At 31.6% G+C, this 20,497-nt stretch overlaps 1 protein-coding gene and 1 long non-coding RNA gene across 2 annotated transcripts in view; one reads left to right on the top strand and one right to left on the bottom strand.

The window, feature by feature from the left end:
- LOC106883875 (A disintegrin and metalloproteinase with thrombospondin motifs 9) overlaps nucleotides 1-20,497 on the bottom strand; it is a 143,376-nt gene that overhangs the window by 36,126 nt on the left and 86,753 nt on the right. Inside the window, exons 9-21 of the mRNA XM_089351131.1 lie at nucleotides 19,507-19,671; nucleotides 18,359-18,521; nucleotides 17,800-17,898; nucleotides 17,463-17,605; nucleotides 16,284-16,347; nucleotides 14,043-14,157; nucleotides 13,049-13,185; nucleotides 11,724-11,841; nucleotides 10,392-10,484; nucleotides 9,487-9,653; nucleotides 8,913-9,039; nucleotides 7,537-7,660; nucleotides 279-486 (exon numbers count right to left, since the gene is read on the bottom strand). Coding sequence (XP_089207257.1) covers nucleotides 279-486; nucleotides 7,537-7,660; nucleotides 8,913-9,039; nucleotides 9,487-9,653; nucleotides 10,392-10,484; nucleotides 11,724-11,841; nucleotides 13,049-13,185; nucleotides 14,043-14,157; nucleotides 16,284-16,347; nucleotides 17,463-17,605; nucleotides 17,800-17,898; nucleotides 18,359-18,521; nucleotides 19,507-19,671 — 1,723 coding nt within the window. The remainder of the gene's footprint in view (nucleotides 1-278; nucleotides 487-7,536; nucleotides 7,661-8,912; nucleotides 9,040-9,486; nucleotides 9,654-10,391; nucleotides 10,485-11,723; nucleotides 11,842-13,048; nucleotides 13,186-14,042; nucleotides 14,158-16,283; nucleotides 16,348-17,462; nucleotides 17,606-17,799; nucleotides 17,899-18,358; nucleotides 18,522-19,506; nucleotides 19,672-20,497) is intronic.
- LOC149137548 (uncharacterized) lies at nucleotides 482-5,990 on the top strand. Its single transcript, XR_016241637.1, has 2 exons — nucleotides 482-1,595; nucleotides 4,821-5,990. It is a non-coding gene; the product is annotated as an uncharacterized LOC149137548 (long non-coding RNA).

Genomic DNA, 20,497 nt, shown 5'->3' with positions numbered 1-20,497 from the left:
GCAGTTATCAACTTGCAAATCTTCAAAAGGAACATTTGCAAGATTAGCTGTAATGACCTCACCAGTCTTAGAGGATTTGAAAAGGCCAAGAGCACAGTTGAAAAAAAAATTGTTTTTGTCAATCAAAGTCTAATCATAGAGTACTGGTCCATCTAAGGCTATGATGCTATACAGTAGAACTGAACCCAAGAAACATTAGTTGCAAAGCAAACTTCTTAACTTTACAGCCATGATGGTACAGTTTGATGGAATAGTGCTAAGCTTCTACTGTGACTTACCACAGACCAGTTATCATATCCCCAATGTGTTTGCAGACATTTCCCTTCACATGGTACAATTTCATTATGAGTTTTCGGAAGATGGTTGCAATACTTTTCATCAGTTATTTCATAACTTGTAGCAGAGGTCTTTACACAGCGAACTTTTTGCTTTTGACGTCCAGGTCCACATCTTGCAGAACACCGTTCTTTGTATATCACCTTCCAGCTACAAAAAAATAAAATAAAAGGACATTAACGCCTGCTTAAAAGATATGTTTGTATTCTCTGTACACAAGAGAAATATTAATGTTCAGAACAAAATCATAAAAACTTATACAAAACACCAAAAATTTCTAACAGTGTTGTTAGTACTTATTTGAAAAACCTACGAAAGATGAAAGGAAAATTGACCTTGGTTGGATTTGAATTCAGAATGTAAGGTGGGTACTGACCACATAAAGCAGGTATTTTATTGTATCATTCTTCATAATAAATTAAATAAAGATAGAAAGTTCAGTTATTTGTGCTGTTTTTCTGAAATGAAATGGTTCCAACTTTGGAATTAAAACTGGTCCAAGAACCCATTTTTCCCCTTCCTCTAGTAAAACAACTCAAAATTCCAAAGTTAATTCTTTATTCTCTACATTAATATCAATGAATGTTAGTTCAATATGAACCTTCACTAATGAACAAATCACATTTTTTCAATATTTTATTCCTCGCTGGGACAGACCTGTCTGGCATATACTCTATATTTTATCTTTGCCTCAACAGATAGTGTTTGTGTGTATGTAGAATCCATTGATCTATTACCTAAATTTTAGCAGTAAATAACTATAGTTTCTCTGGATCAAAGTCTCTCTTCTACTTTCATCTAAGTTTATCTGTCACAACACCATTCTCTCCCTGACTGACAGAATGGTAATCTAAGTATCAACTTCTTTCTCAGCTACTAAACCAGCCATCAATGGTTTTGCATGTACTGAATTATTTAAAAAAACATGCCTTAATTTCTCTTACCACACAACACCTTCAGTCCTCTATTACTCAAAGCCATTTACCTGGTTGGAACTTTACTAGTTTTATGCATTCAACTTCTAGCAGCAAATGCGTTCCACATCTCTGAGGTGACTAAGCAAATGACTGAAGCCAGTCTCCTAGATATGTCCCTTTAAAACCTTTTCACAACCAAATCTCTTTGCCCAACACACCCAAGTGATTCATTTGTTGCTGTACAGATGAAGAATATTATCTAGAACATTAGGAGAGAGTCACTCTTTACCACTAACTGGAATAAATTTACTCAACAATACCTACAAGACAACTTTCAGAAAAGTAAGTACCTTTGTACCTTGCATATCTTGCAATCTATCTCCCATCTCAACAAAATTATATGTATTTCTAGAATACCAATCTTTTGTTCTACGCCTTTAATCTAAAGGCTTTGTTGTGCATTTGAATTGGTTGTTTTTTATGCTTGAGAAATGAGTTAAGAACTATATAATTGCACATAACATCAGAAAAGCATTTGATTGTATCTGGTATGAGAATCTTCTGCGTAAGCTGCCTGCCTAAGGGGTTCTCTTTTTTTAAAATCTATGATTGGGAATATCCAATCAGATTGCATTGATGAGACTCTCTTGTATCCCAAAATTTTCTTTTCCTCTATATCAACAGCATGCTTGCTGTCCCTCTAACAAAGCTCACTCCTATGCAAATAATATCACACACACACACACACATTCATATGTAATGCATAGATATACATACATGCAGCCACATCCAAGCATACACATATACATACGCCTGGACTATAACTTTAGATTAAACAGTTACTTACAGATACATAACTAACTGATTCTCCAATAATTTTCACAAGCTGGGCTTCACAAAACCAAAAAAGATGGATAGCTAGCAAACTACAAGCTGATAAAGGTATTAAAAAAATATAAAACATTCTCAAAATTTAGCATGCAATAAGTGCATTACAGACATGTAGATTTGCACAAGCAATGATATGAATGCTTGCAAAATGCACACATATATGCATAGCCATACCTATATAAATATGCAATCACAAATGTATGTATGTTAGTAATGATGATACATATATATATATATATATATATATATATATATATATATATATATATATATATATATATATATATATAAATGTAACATCCACGGATTGAGGTGTAGGAAGAAAGTTAGCTTCAAGCAATCTGTAGTAAATATGAAAAAACAACTTTCAGGGATAATAGTGGTTTATAGAGATGGAAGGTTGTGGATTTTTTCATATCAAAGAATGATAAACTGAAAAAAGTTCTTTTTATATTCCATGGTAGGCGACCAGGGTTGCCAGGTGTGTGAATAAGAATACAAGAGTTACGGAATGGAGTAGGAAAGATCCAGGCTACATATGTTTTATAGTGAGCGGAACCTTTGAAGTGGTAATGAACTTATTGTATACAGTGCTCTGGTACACTACAGTATACATGTGTGTGTGTGTGTTTTGTGTTGTGTTGTGTATGTGTGTATGAATGCAAATGAAGCTCTACAAACCCCAGAAAAAAGGCAACCATGATGGATTGTACATTTTTTTTCTTTTTAATTTGAAGTGGAGTGTGAGACAAAATAGTTGAGAAACACTGTTTTGGATATTTGTTTACAATGAAATTGTCACTTATATTTAATGAGGTTCCTATATGTTATAAGACTGTTGTCTGAGATACATTGGTGCATAATACATAAATTCTACAATTCATATATTCAAAGAATATATTTCATATATAAAGTTCAAAATTTTGGAAACATTTTGGATTTGATTTTTGCTATTATAAACCATTAATAGTTTCTTTTTGGCTGCATACATATGCTTATGTGTGTGTGTGTGTGTGTGTGTGTGTGTGTGTGTGTGTGTGTGTGCGCACGTGTGCGTGCATGTGTGTGTGTGTGTGTGTGTGTATGTGTGTGTGTGTGTACGTGTACACGTACATACACAGTTTGTTCTTGAAATTTTGTATTAGGAAATCTTATTACAACATGATTTGTAAAGTTTGTCAATACATTATACAGTGTTATTTCATAGGCAGCTTGTATAGAATTCTCCAAAGTAAATGGGAAAGATATTTAATAAAATGAAGTTTAATAACTCTCTCTTAGAGAGATTTTAGAAATGACTAAGATATTTTAATAAATTCTTTATTATTTTCAAAATTAGCTGAAATAAAGTAGATGTATTTCAACAGAAATATGGTAACAAAAGGGATAAACAGACTAATAACATTGAAAACGATGAAATACTTTAAAAAAAAGAATGACAACTAAATTATTTGAATTGTTTTATTCTTTTACTTGTTTCAGTCATTTGACTGTGGCCATTGTTGATAGTAATGTACTAACTGCAGGATCAAAAACTCATACCTTACTAGTCATTGTGCTGTGCCTTAACAAAGGCATCTAACTTTGTTTACTCCTAGTGAGTAGTAAGAAACCCAGCTGTAAAAACAATTAATCTAACAAATAAACCAACCAACTCATGCAATACAGTAACAATAGAAAAAAAAATATCCAAGTGTTTTTTGTTACACTTACCTTAAAAATGCAAAGAACCCATACATGCATTAAATATTAAATTCAAACATGCCAATGACCCTGGAATGTGCTTACTACTGTTGAAAATGCTGTTAACAAGAAGAAAACAAATTAAAGGGAAATTAAAGTAAATACCAGTGAAAAAGTAAAAGCTGTGAGTTCCCTTTGATATTTAGTTAAAATATTGGTTTCAAATTTTGGTACAAAGCCAGAATTTCGGTGGAGGGAGTAGGTCAATTATGTTGATCCCAATGCTTAATCGGTACTTATTTTATCGACACTAAAAGGATCAAAGGTAAAGTCAACCTTGGTGGAATTTGAACTCAGAATATAAAGACAGGCAAAATGCTGCTAAGCATTTTGACCAGCTTGCTAATAATTCATACCCTTATATTTAGTTAAAATATTAGAAATGTGAAATGTATCAGTCTACCACAGACAACGCTTGGCATATTCTCTTCTCAGATTTTAGCCTATCATATAAACTTCTTTGTATGTACTAATATATAAATTTTCTTACATGTTTTCATGTACTTGATTCCTAAAAGCTCTTTAATATAATTCTTGTACTGGTTCCATTCAGTGAACTGTAGCCATACTGGATTAACACAACCTTCTGGGACACATGTAATTAAATTGCCACCCATACTTGACAAGCACTTATTTCATTGACAATCTTCCCATCATTCAAGGAAAAATTATATCAATTTAAGAAAGAAATTTAGGTGCATTTTTTATATACTCCTCATAGCAAGTGCTTTGAATATCATTTATTTTATTTGTTATTTTTTCCATGATCAGTTATAGACTGCCATCTTTTTTATTGGCTTTATTGATGTAGACAATACATGTATACTATGCACATAAATAGTGATTAAAAATGCTGTTGAAAACCATTTTAGGTGTGATTACCCAGTCTGTGTTAAGAGACTTTCAACTTTGACCATCTCATCTTTTTTTCAGGCACATATATGTACCAACCACATCGTTTTGGGTTATACACCTGTGTAACACATTGGACAAGTGTCTTCTACTATAACCCTACACTGACTAAAGCTTTGTGATTAGATGAAAACTGAAAGAAGACTGTCATATGTGTGTGTGTGTGCGTGTGCACACACATGCACGTGTATTTGTTTCCTTATTTTAATGGTTGTAGATGAGTATCATCATCATACAAGCAATGTCACATGCTGCCAATCTTCTGTGATAACATGTTTGGTCAAGGAAAATTTATTACCTTGCTTGGAAACAGGAAGGACTTCTAACTGTGATACATACACACAAGCTGGTGGAATTATTAGAGCATCAGAAAAAAATACTTTGTGGTATTTGGTGTGGATCTTTACATTTTGAGTTCTAATCTGGCCAAGGTGAACTGTGCCTTTAATTCTTGCAGAGTTGATAATTAAAGCACCAGTCCTATACTGAAGTTGATTCTTCTCTTTTTTCTATTTCTTTTAGCCTATCTGTCTATCTACTTGTATCCCTTTCTGGAAGAAACTGACTGTGTTCAGTCTTTGAAGGGGATGAGCTCCACCTAGTTTAAAAATGCTGTATGTCATACTGCCACCCCAATGACTACTTCAGAACTTGAGGCACAGTGTGACACACATACACACACATCCCACTTCACCTATATACATCCCCTTGTAATTTGACTGTACTCACACCCCCATCATATCGTCACAATCTTCTCTCTCTCTCCAACTGTGGCAGCCATGTATCTCTTCTACTGCAAGATACCTATTTCTGTACCTCTATTCATACTTCAACCTTTCATCACCCAACACAAAGCCATCTTTCAAAATACTAGCCCACCTCAGTTGAAGGCGTCTTGTCTTGCAAGTTATTTGGTGACCTCACTGCTGCTGGTGCCAAGTAAAACAAGTAGCCAGTATGTTCTGTAAAGTGGTTAACATTAGAAGGGCATCCAGCCATAGAAACAATGCTAAAGCAGACAGTAGAGCTTGGCAAAGTCGTCTGACTTGTCAGCTTCTGTCAAACCATCCAACGCATGCTAGAATGAAAGGAGGATGTTAAATAATGATGATATGTTCATATATGTTTGTTTTCTATTCATTTAGTTTTATTTCATTTGATGACATTGTTAAAATAAATTTTGTTTCTTTTTATGCTTATTTCATGTGTTGGCGTTCTTAATGCCTGTATTTCTGGGATGCTGGTGACAGCATTACATATGCATACACAAATCTGTCACTAGTTGTGATTGTTTTTTAGCCCCACATCAGATCTGATCTAGCAGATTGATGATCAAAGGCATTTGATTCATGATCAAATCATCTTTTAATAATCAAGCATAATATGCCATTGACTGAAAAAACCCCAAAATACTATCTGGTGAAATGAATTATTGCAATACCGAACAAATTTGAATTATTGACTGAGCTTTGAGTAAATGAATACATTGCCTAATTTAATTACTCCAGTTTCAGAGACATTTGAAACTGTTTTTATTAATTCAGTGAACTGTCAGGATATGTAGAATTAAGAGATCTGAAGCATCCATTTATATCAACAATTTTTTAAAAATTATTTTTCTAGTGTAAAAATTGAAACTACCTCTCTATTACTAAACAAAAATACACAGACACTTTCAGTATCAGTATTCGAGTACACTGATTTATTTAGAGTCAAATAGTCTCTAGAGAAATGAAATTTGCCAGAATAAAAGATCAAAGAGAAGATAACCTGTCAAAATATTAATAGATTAGAAAATATTTAAACCAAAACCACTTGGGTGCAAAATGTTTAGTAAATAAGGTTAGATAAATTTGTAAAAAAAAAAGTTATATAAATCGTTCACTGAAATCCTATTATGAAAGCATTGTGCATTGTAAGCAGTATAAAGTTTTCCTTAATTGTTAACATGATCATTGTTAGTGTAAAGTTACCTTGCAAGTTTAAAAGTATGTTCCTCATATTGATCTACTCACAAAATATATATTACTATCATGCAGTGAAGCCATTGGATTCTCAAGTTTTTTTCATTCTCTATCAGCTGTCATAATATGGCCATATAAAACCAAATTTATATAAATACTCATTCTTTCAAAACTCTTAAACATATTTTCTCTTCTTTATGATGTGCAGAAATTTAATATAGGGACCCATAGACATTGAAATTATCTTGATGATCACAATAAATAAATGGCCTACATGTCACTTTCCTCAGATTACAAAAGACTTTCAGCTTCTTCTTTACAATTTATGCTTGCTGAAGAATGGGTTTCTCTGTTAAGAAAGAATCCTGGATCAGTTACATCAATACATGACAACTACACATTCTTTGGCTATACACAATTTTAACTACTAATACAACAAATGAAAAATAGACGATAGACTGGAACTCATACAGCAGCTTATTCTGTGAATGGTAGGCAAATTGTGGAAAACAAAAATAAAATCATTTTATATTTTCACACTAAACGATTGTGTATTTATATATTTTCAAAAACATACAACATACAAAATACGAGGCAATTTAAAACCCTTTGGGAGAACTGGAAAAAAATTGCATCTGAAACACTCCAGGGTGTATAAAATATATTCTCATCAATTCACACAACAGTGTTGGTTAAATTTTAGGTTAAAATATGCAGAGTTATATATACAGGCTAACATTCCATTCAAGCACAAAAGATATAAAGTAATCTACCCAATAGAACAGTGCATGTTGCATTGTTGTATAATCTGACTTGGTTTAGTGTTTTCATCACAGCGCTGATCAGATACTATTAAAGCATCATCTCTGGTGCAAATAATTCTTCTACGTTTCTGGCCTTAAACATTAAAGAAAAACAACTAACATTAAAGAGAACAGTATATGAGATGAATTAGGTGAAGCTGTACACAAAATGAAAATTTAACTCAAATAAAATGAGAAAGAAGGCTTTACTAAAAAGAATGTCATGTTTAAATGCCTTCAGAACTCTCAATAAGGGAAACATCTCTATTTATATAAGTGACATTAAATAAATTGAAATATATCTTTAACTGAGACTGTAAAGTAAAGTAACAACACTGATTGTAATTTTCTAATAATTTATGCTTTGTTTTTTCAACCAAATGCATTGATATTTAGAATAGGCCTCAGAGAAATTACTGAGATTATCCATGCAATTAGTATACAAAATCTCTTTGTAGGATACTTCACCCTTTAGCATTTTGATTACTCTGTCAAATGTAATGTTTATTTACACATATGGTTTTGAATTAATCATGTGTTATCTCTTGGCTTTGAGATTTTAATGATGTGATTGTTTATTTTTAGAATGATATTGTAGAGCAAGTGTAAGAGATCTTATCTGGCCACTTGGAGATCGGTAAAATACTTAGGCAGGGTTAAAATCGAAAAACAACATGTAAGGGAGAGAACTCCAATAATATTAGCCCATAAAATTTTTGCAAGATAGACAATACAGATTGGAATGGATCTTGTCTAAAACCAACTGGTGAAAGCAGTTGGTTTTAGACTAAATGGATTTCCTCAGTGAAGTGAAGTATATTTAACTCAGTAAGCGCATAGGATATATGACATGTGGAATATACACCATGTTTAATAACAAATACTTTATATATTTTTTCACTCATTTGCAGAAACAAAAATATCATGATGAATGCAGTTCATTCAAAGTTGTAGACAAACTGAAGTCTGCTGATGAAAGAACAAGGCAATATGCATCCTACTAATCAGTCAACATCCTGATGTCATGTGAAAAGCACCCAGTCCAATCTGTAAAGTGGTTGGCATTAGGAAGGGCATCTGGACATAAAAACCATGCCAAAATAGGCAGGGGAGCTTGGCTCAGTCTTTTGGCTTGCCAGCTTCTGTCAAGCTGTCCAACTTCTGCCAGTATGGAAAATGGACGTTAAATGATGATGATGATGAAGACTGTTCCCTTTTCAAAATGAGCAGACCCTAACATTACAATACCAACATATATAGCATACAATTAATAAATAATATACAAGTTGTTGAATTAGACTTTAATTATCAGCACAATAAAATGAACTAATAAACATATATCTCACCCTGGCATATTTTATCACAGTCAGTCCAAGGTCCATCAGCATTCCAAGAGTACCTTACATTCTCACCAGTTGATATACTATAGGAGTAAACAATATTAGGAGGCTCAACTGACCCCACAGATAAAACCTAGAAGTAGAAAAGCAAGCAAAACAAGAGTAAATATAGGTAATTGACTAAATAAATATATGTTAATTAGTGATTTTTTTTAGACACAAGTATATTTTGGTTCTGAAGGTAAAGTCAAAGTCCATAGATGCAATTTGTTATTAAACAAGGGATTCATATCTTAACAGTAAATGTCTAAGTATATCAGGTATTAGGATACAAATAGAGCAAGAAGTAAGCCAGCACACTTCACCTACACTATTAATGTTCTTAGTAAAGTCAAGACTCACAGTTTCATATTGTTTCAATTCCATGGATATGGGACATAGTAAAAAGAACAAAAACGTACTTCCCAAATAAATGTTAGTATTATTTCAACTCCAAAATGAAATAGCAGTTTGTTGAAGGCAAATGTTCAGCTGAAATTAAGGTAAAAGAAGAAAAAAATTAGATAACAATAACACTTACCAACACAGTCAGCTGTTCTTCAATGATACTTGAAGAGTTAATCTGTTCAACAGGACTAATAGATCCACTGTATTCTACACTTCCACCTTTCACTCGAAACCGGTGATGATATTCTTTTATAGTATAATCTCCATTTAAAATAAAATTACCTTTTGAATCCTGAAGTGCTGGAAGTTTAAGGGAATCAAATTAGTTATTTCTAATGCAATAATTATTGTGTAAAAAAAAATATAAAAGCATAAATAATTGTTGAGCATAGAAATCTGGAATCAAATTGTTTTGAATTTACGTGGCATGACATAAAAAAGCCAATTTCTCTGTATCTGATCCCAAAGAACTTGACTACCTAACACAAATTTCAATTACTAGTAATGTGATAATACATTATAAAATGAATATACCTAAAGGAGGAAAATGTGTATCCACAACTTTATTCATATGAAAATTTCACCTAATTTTTGAAGTAGATGGCTCCAAATGTTTGCAAATGAGTAGAGCAACTTTTCTCTATTAACTCAATGTAACAGTTAAATATCTCTAACAAATGTTCTGTCATCATTAAAACTAGGACCACATGTTTTAAGACTTAAATTTTCAAATAGAATGATTATAATAAAGATCATCATGGTGAGAAATTTATTACTTTAGCTCAGTTTGAATGTCTTGGTTTGTCAGCCAGCACTGAATCCATTTACATACTCAAGGAGACCTGATAAGGGCTAACAAAAACAATTACTAAATGAGAGTGCCACTAAGCTATCACACAGCTAACTAGAAATAGCAGATAAATGTCTCTTAAATCACAACAGTTACTATATCCAGTTGAAACAACAAATACATAAGACTCAACAGTAAGAAACAAATTGCATTTTTTGTAAGTTTTTAATAATCTCCAGACTACATACCAAGGTAATTTTCATCAGCTCTTTTACCATTGCCACGTTGGGATACATGGATACTGCTGGCACCAGCAGGAATATCAACAACTTTGTTGTAGCCTGTATAAATAAAAGTACATTGTAATGAAAAATGGCTTAAAACAAATCATGAAATGATATCAACAATAAGACATTTTAAAAAATAATTTCAATGTCATAAAATTATAATGTTTATTAAATATGTAAACAATTTGATATTAGTTATTTCATCATTTCAAGTGCGCGTTGAGTATGTGAAAGTAGCGTGTGAAGTTTATAATATAATATAAATATATTAGGAACAATTAAAGATGTTTTAGACAGTAGTTCTTTAGAGCAGTTTGGATTCTATTTTAAGCTAAAAATGTGTGTAAATGTTCAATTTGAACATGAAGCAATAATTTCAATGTATCAACAACATTTAGTCATAGTAATAATGAAACTAACAAGTTAAAAAACCCTTAAATCAAACAGAAGCTGATTTTGTGCTGGTGTGTTCATATTTTATTATACTCTCTCATCTTTGTATATATTTGTGTGGATTACCTCTACATAAAATTTTTCATGCAAATTACTAAAAAAAAGCAAAGAATTATAAAATGAAATTACATTGGACTTGAGTACATCATCAATCATGTTTCTACTCATAGATAATACAATGCTTTAGTCATATTCTAGTCCCAACAAAGATTTATTTTTGAAAATATGTTTAAATATAATAAAGAGTACTTGATTTAAATATTTTATTTCTAAGATAAAAATCACAACCCCTCTAAACATGCAGCACTCACAGCATACCATCTGCTGTCCCATGTGAGCTCACAATGGCCTCAAGGATTCACTATTACTCAGGTTGAGAACCATTGATTTAGATAATGTCTTTATGATATGTTAATTAGCAACAGATATGCCACAAGATGTGTTACACTGCATAACAGTAGTACATAACATAGTGTGAATGAAGTTGCTAGTTCATTCACACTATATTAGTTAAGGTGGCTTTGGGTGGGCCATTGTTTCATTGAGACATAAAACAGCACACATGGTATGATAAAAATTTTGGCCAGTAGATCAGCCATCAAACAACTTGATTGACTGCAACTCTTGAAAAATTAGTATAGATCTGCATTATTGTTGAACAGTTAATATTAGGAAATATTTTCATCCACAAACACTTAGTTTATTAATTGATGTTTTGCAGAGCCATAAATAAATTACCAAAATAAATTAACCAAGATAATTATCTAATAAAAGAAAATATTATTCTAACATTATCTTTTATCAGTTAAAAGGTATGCAAAGCTAATAAATTTCACTTACCATATTTTGTGTAAGTTAGTGTGCCAGTTTCTGTTCTGCAAGAAGAATTATCACCACCACAAACACCACAACGGTCTCGTTTCATGGTAGAGCCAAGTTGGTAATCACATCCAGCTCTCTGAAAAAAAAAAAAAAAAAAAAAAAAGAATTACTGTAGAGAAATAGTAAATAACTACTCTAATGTTTATGTATTTGTTTTGCAAGATTCCTGATGTGAAATCGTGTGTTGAAACAAATATTGTTATATTTGGGGATGGTCATATTTTTTTGCCAATTAACCACACGCGTTATATGAGCATCCTCAAATATAACAATACTCTAATAAATTTCTATCAATATTTTACCAATTAGAGGCTCCAATCAAATAACACATTTAGCAGGAAAGTCAATCTTACAATAAGCCTACATCCACTGCAAACTTTCTGGAATATTTTCCAACATAATTACACGAAATGGCCTACCTGTATGATAATGTATAAAAAGCAGTTTGTGATGAAGTGTAATAAAATGTAGTTTCCTTCTATCTCATTTTCAATGCAAGGGACAAATAGGTATGGATTTGTTCCTTTAGATTATCAAAACCCAATATATTTAGTAATTATAATAAATATTTTTTTATTAATAGGCAGAAGTTACAGAGTGACTAGAAAACTACCTCAGTAATTCTCACCTAACCAATGCTGGTATAGAGAAAGCAGATGTAAAGAGAACAATGATTATGATGATGATGAGGATGATATTTCAATGAATGATGATTATTTTGTGAATAGTAAAAGTCTGTTTGCTTTGTGACAGAAGTTGTTTCAATTATTTGCAGAGTAGCAGTGATAGCTCCTATTCAGTAGAACAATTCTATAAAATAGTACAGCTTTTCTATGTTTACATCTAAAAATTAAAACATTTTGAGTTTGCGTCAGCCAAAGAATATTTAAATACATACTTTGGACATCTGAAGTTGAACAGAATTCAATTGAAGATCAACAATTGAAGTGAGAGGTAAAATAAAGAAGCTTATTTTGGAAAACAGCATCAGACAAGACAATAAAAACTAGTTTCCCTTTATGGAAACACATTGAAGCAAAGTATTATAAAAGTAAGGGTTTGATTTGTTAAGATATTTTTATTATTGCTAAGCACATAACATAATGAACTAATAAGCTATCATTTCAAATCTTGAAAGATTAAAAGAAGTTATTTGTTTCAAAAACATACTGGAAAAATTGTAATCTTGCATTGTGAAATAGAATGAAAGTATGCAAAAATTTTGTTTATGAAACAATTCATATAAAAATAGCTCTAAATGACTGTTTTATAAGTAAGTTTACCTGACATTTTCCATTCACACAAACATCAAAAGTATCTTCAGAACATTTAGTTCCATCAGTAACTTGTTCTTTTAGTAAATAATAGTCATTTCCATGTGATGCACGACAGTAAAGTTTACAGGTGTTTTTCAAATGGACTGCAAAATGTGAAAATAAAAGATTTGCAATAAAAAAAAAAAAGGAATTATGAAATCAGAGGTAAAATACAGAAGCTTATTTTGGAAAACAGCATCAGACAAGACAATAAAAACTAGTTTTCCTTTACAAGAAACACATTGAAGCAAGTATTATAAAAGTAAGGGCTTCGTTTGTTAAGACATTTTTATTACTGCTAAACATGTAACATAATGAACTAATTAGCTATCATTTCAAATTTTGAAAGACTAGATACAAAATTAATTAGGGAAATATACTAAACTTCTGCATTAAAATTAACAAAAGACTCTTCAGAGGGTATTGTTCTAGAAACATGCATCCAAAAGCACGTACAATATTTAAACCTCCAATCAAATATGGAAGAGAATACTACTGCAATAAAATATAATTCTTTATTTTTAACATAAGGATGCTTCTCACATATGCAAAAATACATCATAGGTTTTATCTTAATATCTTTTGCAAGCTAATATAATTATTAGCCTTATTTTCATTTTGTAACAGCTTTGACCAACAGTCTTGGTCTGAGCATGTCATAAGTTTTAAATTATTGAGAATCTGAAAAGTAATGTATCAGTAGTTCACTTTAAACACTCTTTAGCTTTCAGACCATATAGTGTTATATCATCATCATCATCATCATCATCGTCGTTTAACGTCCGCTTTCCATGCTAGCATGGGTTGGACGATTTGACTGAGGACTGGTGAAACCAGATGGCTACACCAGGCTCCAATCTGATATATGTAAGAATAAGGTTTCTTTGAACAATTGATGCAACTCCTAGTTATAGAGGTTTTAAGATTGGAAAGAATGATCAATATGTAAAGCTACACTTACTTCCAGAATATTTTGGAACCCACATCACATTTGAAGGAAGTCCCATAAGTGGAATTTTGCCATTAAATTCTGAACACTGTGCAGCTCTGAAATCTTTGGTATTTTCTGGACATTTCTAATTGAGGAATTGATATATTTAAAAATATTAAATAAAATAATCTCTCTGCATGCTTCAGAAGTCTAGAATAAACTTTATTTTAAGTACAGTTAATTGCCAAATTGATTCAAAATAAAATAAGGTTGGAAGAAGCTGGCAATTGATATGATACATTGCCAGGAAAGATTGTACCTCTCAATGATTGACTACGGACCAGGGTGGATGGCAATATAGAGAGAAATTAGGATAGGGACTGTAAATGAAACTGCAGGGGGCTTGGGGGACGAGCTATTGATGGACAACAGTACAGTATTTTGTTCAGGGTTGCAGAAGGAAACACTTAGCAGATGGTACATCAGATGCTTCTTCAGAGCAGAATATAGGCTGAGTGGAAACAGGATTCTGGAAAGAAACCATTGCCACAATCAAGGCCATGGCCAAGAGGGAACAAATCTCACTAATTAAGATAATCTTCTGGAACAACATGCTGCCCAGGTCAGGACAAACTGAGATGTTGGTCTCACAAAGAGTAGTGTTCAGATATGGAAACACATGTAGGCGTCTTTGTTTACATAGTACCGCAACATTTTGAGGAAGAGGAAGGACATGCATCCATTCAGATCAGAGATGGGGTTTGCCATCCAATATATGGTGCAAAACTCAATGGGGAAGAGGAAGGGTGATGGAAGAGAACTCTTGAAGCAACCCATCAGATGATGGAATGCTGTGTCACATTCTGGATACCTGCTGGACAAGGAGAGCATCAGGCCATCTAAAGGTCATAAAGGAAGTGACATCCATCTAAGTGGCTGGATGACTTTGAGAAGGAATGAGGGTATTATGAAGTGATCTTTAGACTGATAGTGTGTGTGACATAGTGAAACTCAGAGTAGATAAAGCTATAAATAATGGTGTGTAGAATATTGGGTTAAAAGGGCAGCCTTCAACTTTTTTCTAAACTAATGGGTTTTTTTTAACACAATATTGTACTTGCTATCATTTATAACTTTATCTAGAACTTAGAGTAACACAATTAAAAATGATTTAAGATTCGATAAATTATGCTTGATATTATCTGCTGATATTATCTAACTGTTGAATATTTTACGCTTGATATTATCTAACTGGTGAAACTGATGTGGTTGATGTTCACTTTGAACATCAGGTATGTTGGTGTCTGCAGGAAAAACGTGGGGAGAAATAGAAACCCAGGGAATGCAAATCTAGCGAGAAATGATTAGTTATAAAGTGTTTAATATGATCCAAAAGTTGAAATAAAAGAAGAAGGAATATGTTAGATATGTACAAGACCACATATGTTTTAGAAGGAATATGCTAATTTAACCATAATGTTTCAGTGGTAATTATTTCATTGATCTTAGAAAGATGACAGTTAAAATAAAGTATAGTGGATAGAAAAAGGGGTATAGTTTAGAAACAACAAAATCTTTTCCCAGGCACTTTATTAATTTTGTCATGCCTCTGCTGGCCAATAAGAATAATAATGATAATGGGTTTAAATTTTGGGAAAAAGCCAGCAATTTTAGTGGGGGGGGGGGATTAGTTGATTACATCAACTGCAATGCTCTACTGGTACTTATTTTATCAATCCTGAAAGGATGAAAGACAAAGTTAACCTTGGTGGAATTTGAACCCAGAATGTAAAGTCAAAAGAAATGTCATGAGCATTTTGCTTGGCGTTCTAATGATTCTGCCAGGCACAAGGCCAGAAATTTAGGTAGCTGGGTAGACAATTAAATTGATCTTAGTACCTGACTGGTACTTCATTTTATTGGCACTGAAAAGATGAAAGAGAATGTTGACATGGGTAAAATTTGAATTTAGAATGTATAGAACTGGAAGTAAATATTGATTTCAAATGTTGGCACAAAGTCAGCAATTTTGAAGGAGGGGGTAAGCCAATTATATCGACCCCAGTGCTCAACTGGTACTCGTCTTATCAACTCCAGAAAGATGAAAGGCAAAGTTGACCTCGGCAGAATTTGAACTCAGAATGTAAAGAGGGACAAAATAATCATTTTGCCTGGCATGTTAACGGTTCTGCCAGCTTCCAACCTTTAAGTAAATACTGCAAATTGTTTTCCTCAGTTAAAGTTAAGAAAATAGAAGGAAAAATTTTTTACCTTAGTATTGCAAGATTTATATTTTATTCTTTTTCCAATACAATAAGCACCACCATGTTTTGGTCTGCAAAAATAATTAAGTTCTCATTAAAATTGCTTACAAAAACAATGCAGGATTACAGTAATTTTATTTGTTTAAAACAATGTATTTGCAATGTAAAAAAATTTACTATTTCAATGTTGTTTATATCATAAGAATTTAGAAACTTTAAAAGATAGGAAATAAATTGTATAATTGGTGAAACTCAGAGTAGATAAGGCTATAAATAATGGTGTGTAGAATATTGGGTTAAAAAAGTTGAAGGGCAGCCTTCAATTTTTTTCAACCTAATGGGTTTTTTTAATACAATATTGTACATGTTATTATTTATAGCTTTAACTAGAACTTAGAGTAACACAGTTAGAAATGATTTAAGATTCAATAAATTATGCTTGATATTATCTAAATTTACTAAATTCTAGGAATATGATAATTCTATATCTTTTTTTTTAACTAGTTTTACATTAAAGTATAAATTAGTATTTTATGACAATACCACAAAAAATATTGTAAAGATGTATTATTTTGAGGTATTCATAATTACTATCCATATAATGGCTTGTTAATAAGGTTGTGTATGCAGTAATAACTGAAGCGAATCTCATATAATTTACTGATTGTACTCTGTCTTATTTTTCAACTTATTATCATTTTATGCCTGTGATTTTTTCCCCATGTTTGCACAGGATGGACTTGTATGATGTTAACCATTTTATGATCGTTGAAATCCTTAATACAAATACTTAATAACATTTCCTACAGCATAAATTGATGAAATAAATATTTTGAACAGAATACTAATAATTTCTTGAACTAGTCTCACAGAAGACCTGGTGCTTATCCAGTTGTGAAGTATAGGTTATACATAATTAAATATTTTTGCGTTAAAAACAGAATAAAATATCTACAGGCAATATAAATTTACAGTTGAAAGTTAAATATGCTACACTGTTCAGCCAATATCTCACATATGTAGTATTTAGAAACTAAAAAGGAAAGATGTTCTTGGAATGCTTATGATAAACATTCTTTAAAAAAATGAGTAAATAATCTCAGTAAATCAGCTGTAGAAAATTAGTAAAAAAATTTGTTACACTTTTCAGAGCATTTGAAGTAAAATATTCCAGCACATTACTTACATGGGGTTATTACATTCACGCTTTGATTTCTTTATGCCACCACCACAGGAAAAGGTACATTCATCATATTCACTCCAATTGCCCCAGTTACCATCAACTTTTTCAAAGTGTCTTTTTATAACGCAAACACCATTTTGACACCACTGTAACAATAAAAAAATCTGTTAGACCATTTGTTGCTTTAAAATTATAGTTAGTAAATATATGAAGAATTTTTTTCTTTTTTGACAATTTCCAAAATTAAAAGTGATATATAAAGTTATATATAAAATATATGTATTTTCATTGTGAGAAAAAAATCCTGAATATAAAAGGGAAACAAGGAAAAACAAATCACCTTTGCTGCACCACAAGGTGTTCCATCAGCCCATGGAAAATTCTCAGAATGACAAGTTTCCTCTGTGTCTCCAATACACCATAAACGGGAACATGCAAACTAATGAAATACAGTTTGAAAAGAATTAATATCAGAAAAGGTTAAGAATTCTTAAAATTTCTAGCAAATGAAGTTAAGTAATTTATTTCAAATATCAGAAATGTAACTTTTCTTTTATATCAACAGTAATAAGTCATTAAGGTAAGTTTAATTACATGTAGCAGAGTCTACATATATTTGACCTCAATCAATGAAGAAATGGATCTCATATTCATTTCTTTCCAACTTTTTGTAATCAAACATTGAACTTAGATGATTGTTCAAATAGTTTTCTTTCATTTAAGAAACTTGAGATGTTTTAAAATGTTATACTTTAATGCAAGTGTATGCCAAACAATTTCATTTCAGTATCATTGCAAACAATTATGAACAATTATGACAATATTTCAGAGCTCCGACAATTATAAATGCATTAATAAAAAATAAAACAATAATAAAAGCCAATTGTAGATGAACTCACACTTGTTCTTGTTGGACAACTGTATGAATTTCGCCCAAATGCCAGACGGCATTGAGTGTCTACATCATATTTTAGTCCAGGTGGAAGATACTTTTCTCTTGAACGAAATCTTTGATACTTTTTGATAAATGGTTTATTTAGGAGACATTCTGCATAGTCTAAACTGAAAGTAAATAATGATTGATAAATAAATATAAAGAAAGTTTTCACATAACTAGAATGATATTTTATACTTTCAGTGAGCAATGCAAGCATATAAAGTAGTAAATCTGATTTATTGTATTTGGTTTAAAGAATAATTACCTTTTAATCAGAAATGAGCTCAATACTCATAAAATATTCTCAGAGTTAAGGAATAATAATTTGTAATGCTAAAATAATATTTTAGGATTATTATAGCAGAGATATGGAGAGACAGTCAGGTAAGAGTATTAATGATGTAATGATTCCATTTAGGAATTTCAGTATAAATTACAGATTTAGAAAACTTTATTAAAATTAGAACCCAATGGTGACAAAGATAGTGATATTTCAATGGAGATCAATATAACTGGATAGCTTAATAGAAACTAATAAGGTGGTCTAGATGTCTTCAAAATTATAAAATATAAAACTACAAGATCACATAATACAATCCCCCCCCCCCCCCCCCAAAAAAAAAGAAAAAAGAAGGACAAAAGAGATCTACTCGGTCAGGATCAATATGGGCTATACAACAACATATTAAACATAATTTCTGTTTTATATCAAGCTTAAATGTTTTTCTGAAAGCTGATTGTCATCCCTGATGGATTCCGTTGTAAGGGAGATAATCCATGGAGAAACCATTACAAATAAAGGGGTCAATGGTTTCCTTGGAGTACACAACATTTTCACAAATTCGAGAATATAAAATTTTTTTTTTTATTAAATTATCAAATTTAAATCCTTTAATTTTGAAAATATTACCGAAGAAAGAATTTATTAAAAGAGTATGAAAAATTTTAATGATAAAAGATAAATTAAAACAACTCTATTTTAAAACACTTTCCCATACTCTGATGCAAGTATGCACATATAAGGTACACAAATACTAACGTACACATACGAAAATGAACACACACACACAAAATCACACATACTTCAAAATCAAATAATCTTTTACATACTCAATAAATTTGGTGAGAAGAACCGCACTGCAATCTGACCAAAGCCATCCACTGGAATCATAATCTAATGTTGGGGACATGATATGGTATGTACCATGACTACTTTGGTCACTGACAGAAGTAATCTCTTTGCATTTGTCACTGTCATCATGAGGTAAGTTAAATCTGGGGAACATAAGAGGTGAATAAAAAATGAAAACCCTTCAAAAACTAAGACATGAAACACTATTACAACCAACATCCTCATCATTATTATTATCCTTAAGTGTAATAGCAGACTTCACCTTCATTAGCATTTGTATCATCATTCAACATCATCACAAGCAATGTAATCATCTTTCTGTTTGTTGAAATATCATAATGATTATAATGGTGATTATCATGGTGATAATGAAGACGATCAGAATAATTATGATTACATATGCAAATTTTTGAGATGAGGTTTAAACAGAAAAACCTTTATTTTTAATACAAAATTTCAATAATCTCACAAGAAAAGTGCATTATATATATATATATATATATATATATATATATATATATATATATATATATATATATATATATATATATATATCATCGTCATCATGATCATTGTTTTAACGTCTACTTTTTCATGCTTGCATGTTATCATAGCTAGCATCATCGTCACCATCATCAACATTTCATATCCACTTTCCATACTAGCACAAGTTTGATGGGTCATCACTATCTGAATCAGTTCTTATTCAGAATTACTGCCCTCCTAATTGGGTTAAGGGACCAAGTTTCACTGCACATTTTATCATGTTACCAACACTAAAGAGATTACCATGTTCTCAACAAGACATATTACATTGTCTCTATTCACCAACCCATTGTCATGGTACTGGTATTAGAGAAGCCAACTTTTGTGTGTGTGTGTGTGTGGGGGGGCGTGTGAGTGTGTGTGTGCATGTGTGTGTGTGTGTGGGGGGAACGTGTGAGTGTGTGTGTGTGCATGTGTGTGTGT

The sequence above is a fragment of the Octopus bimaculoides genome, chromosome 1 (assembly GCF_046866305.1).
Source record: "Octopus bimaculoides isolate indiv1 chromosome 1, ASM4686630v1, whole genome shotgun sequence".
Lineage (NCBI taxonomy): Eukaryota > Metazoa > Mollusca > Cephalopoda > Octopoda > Octopodidae > Octopus > Octopus bimaculoides.
Note: the sequence above shows the minus strand (reverse complement) of the source record. Positions and strands in the feature narration are given on the sequence as shown.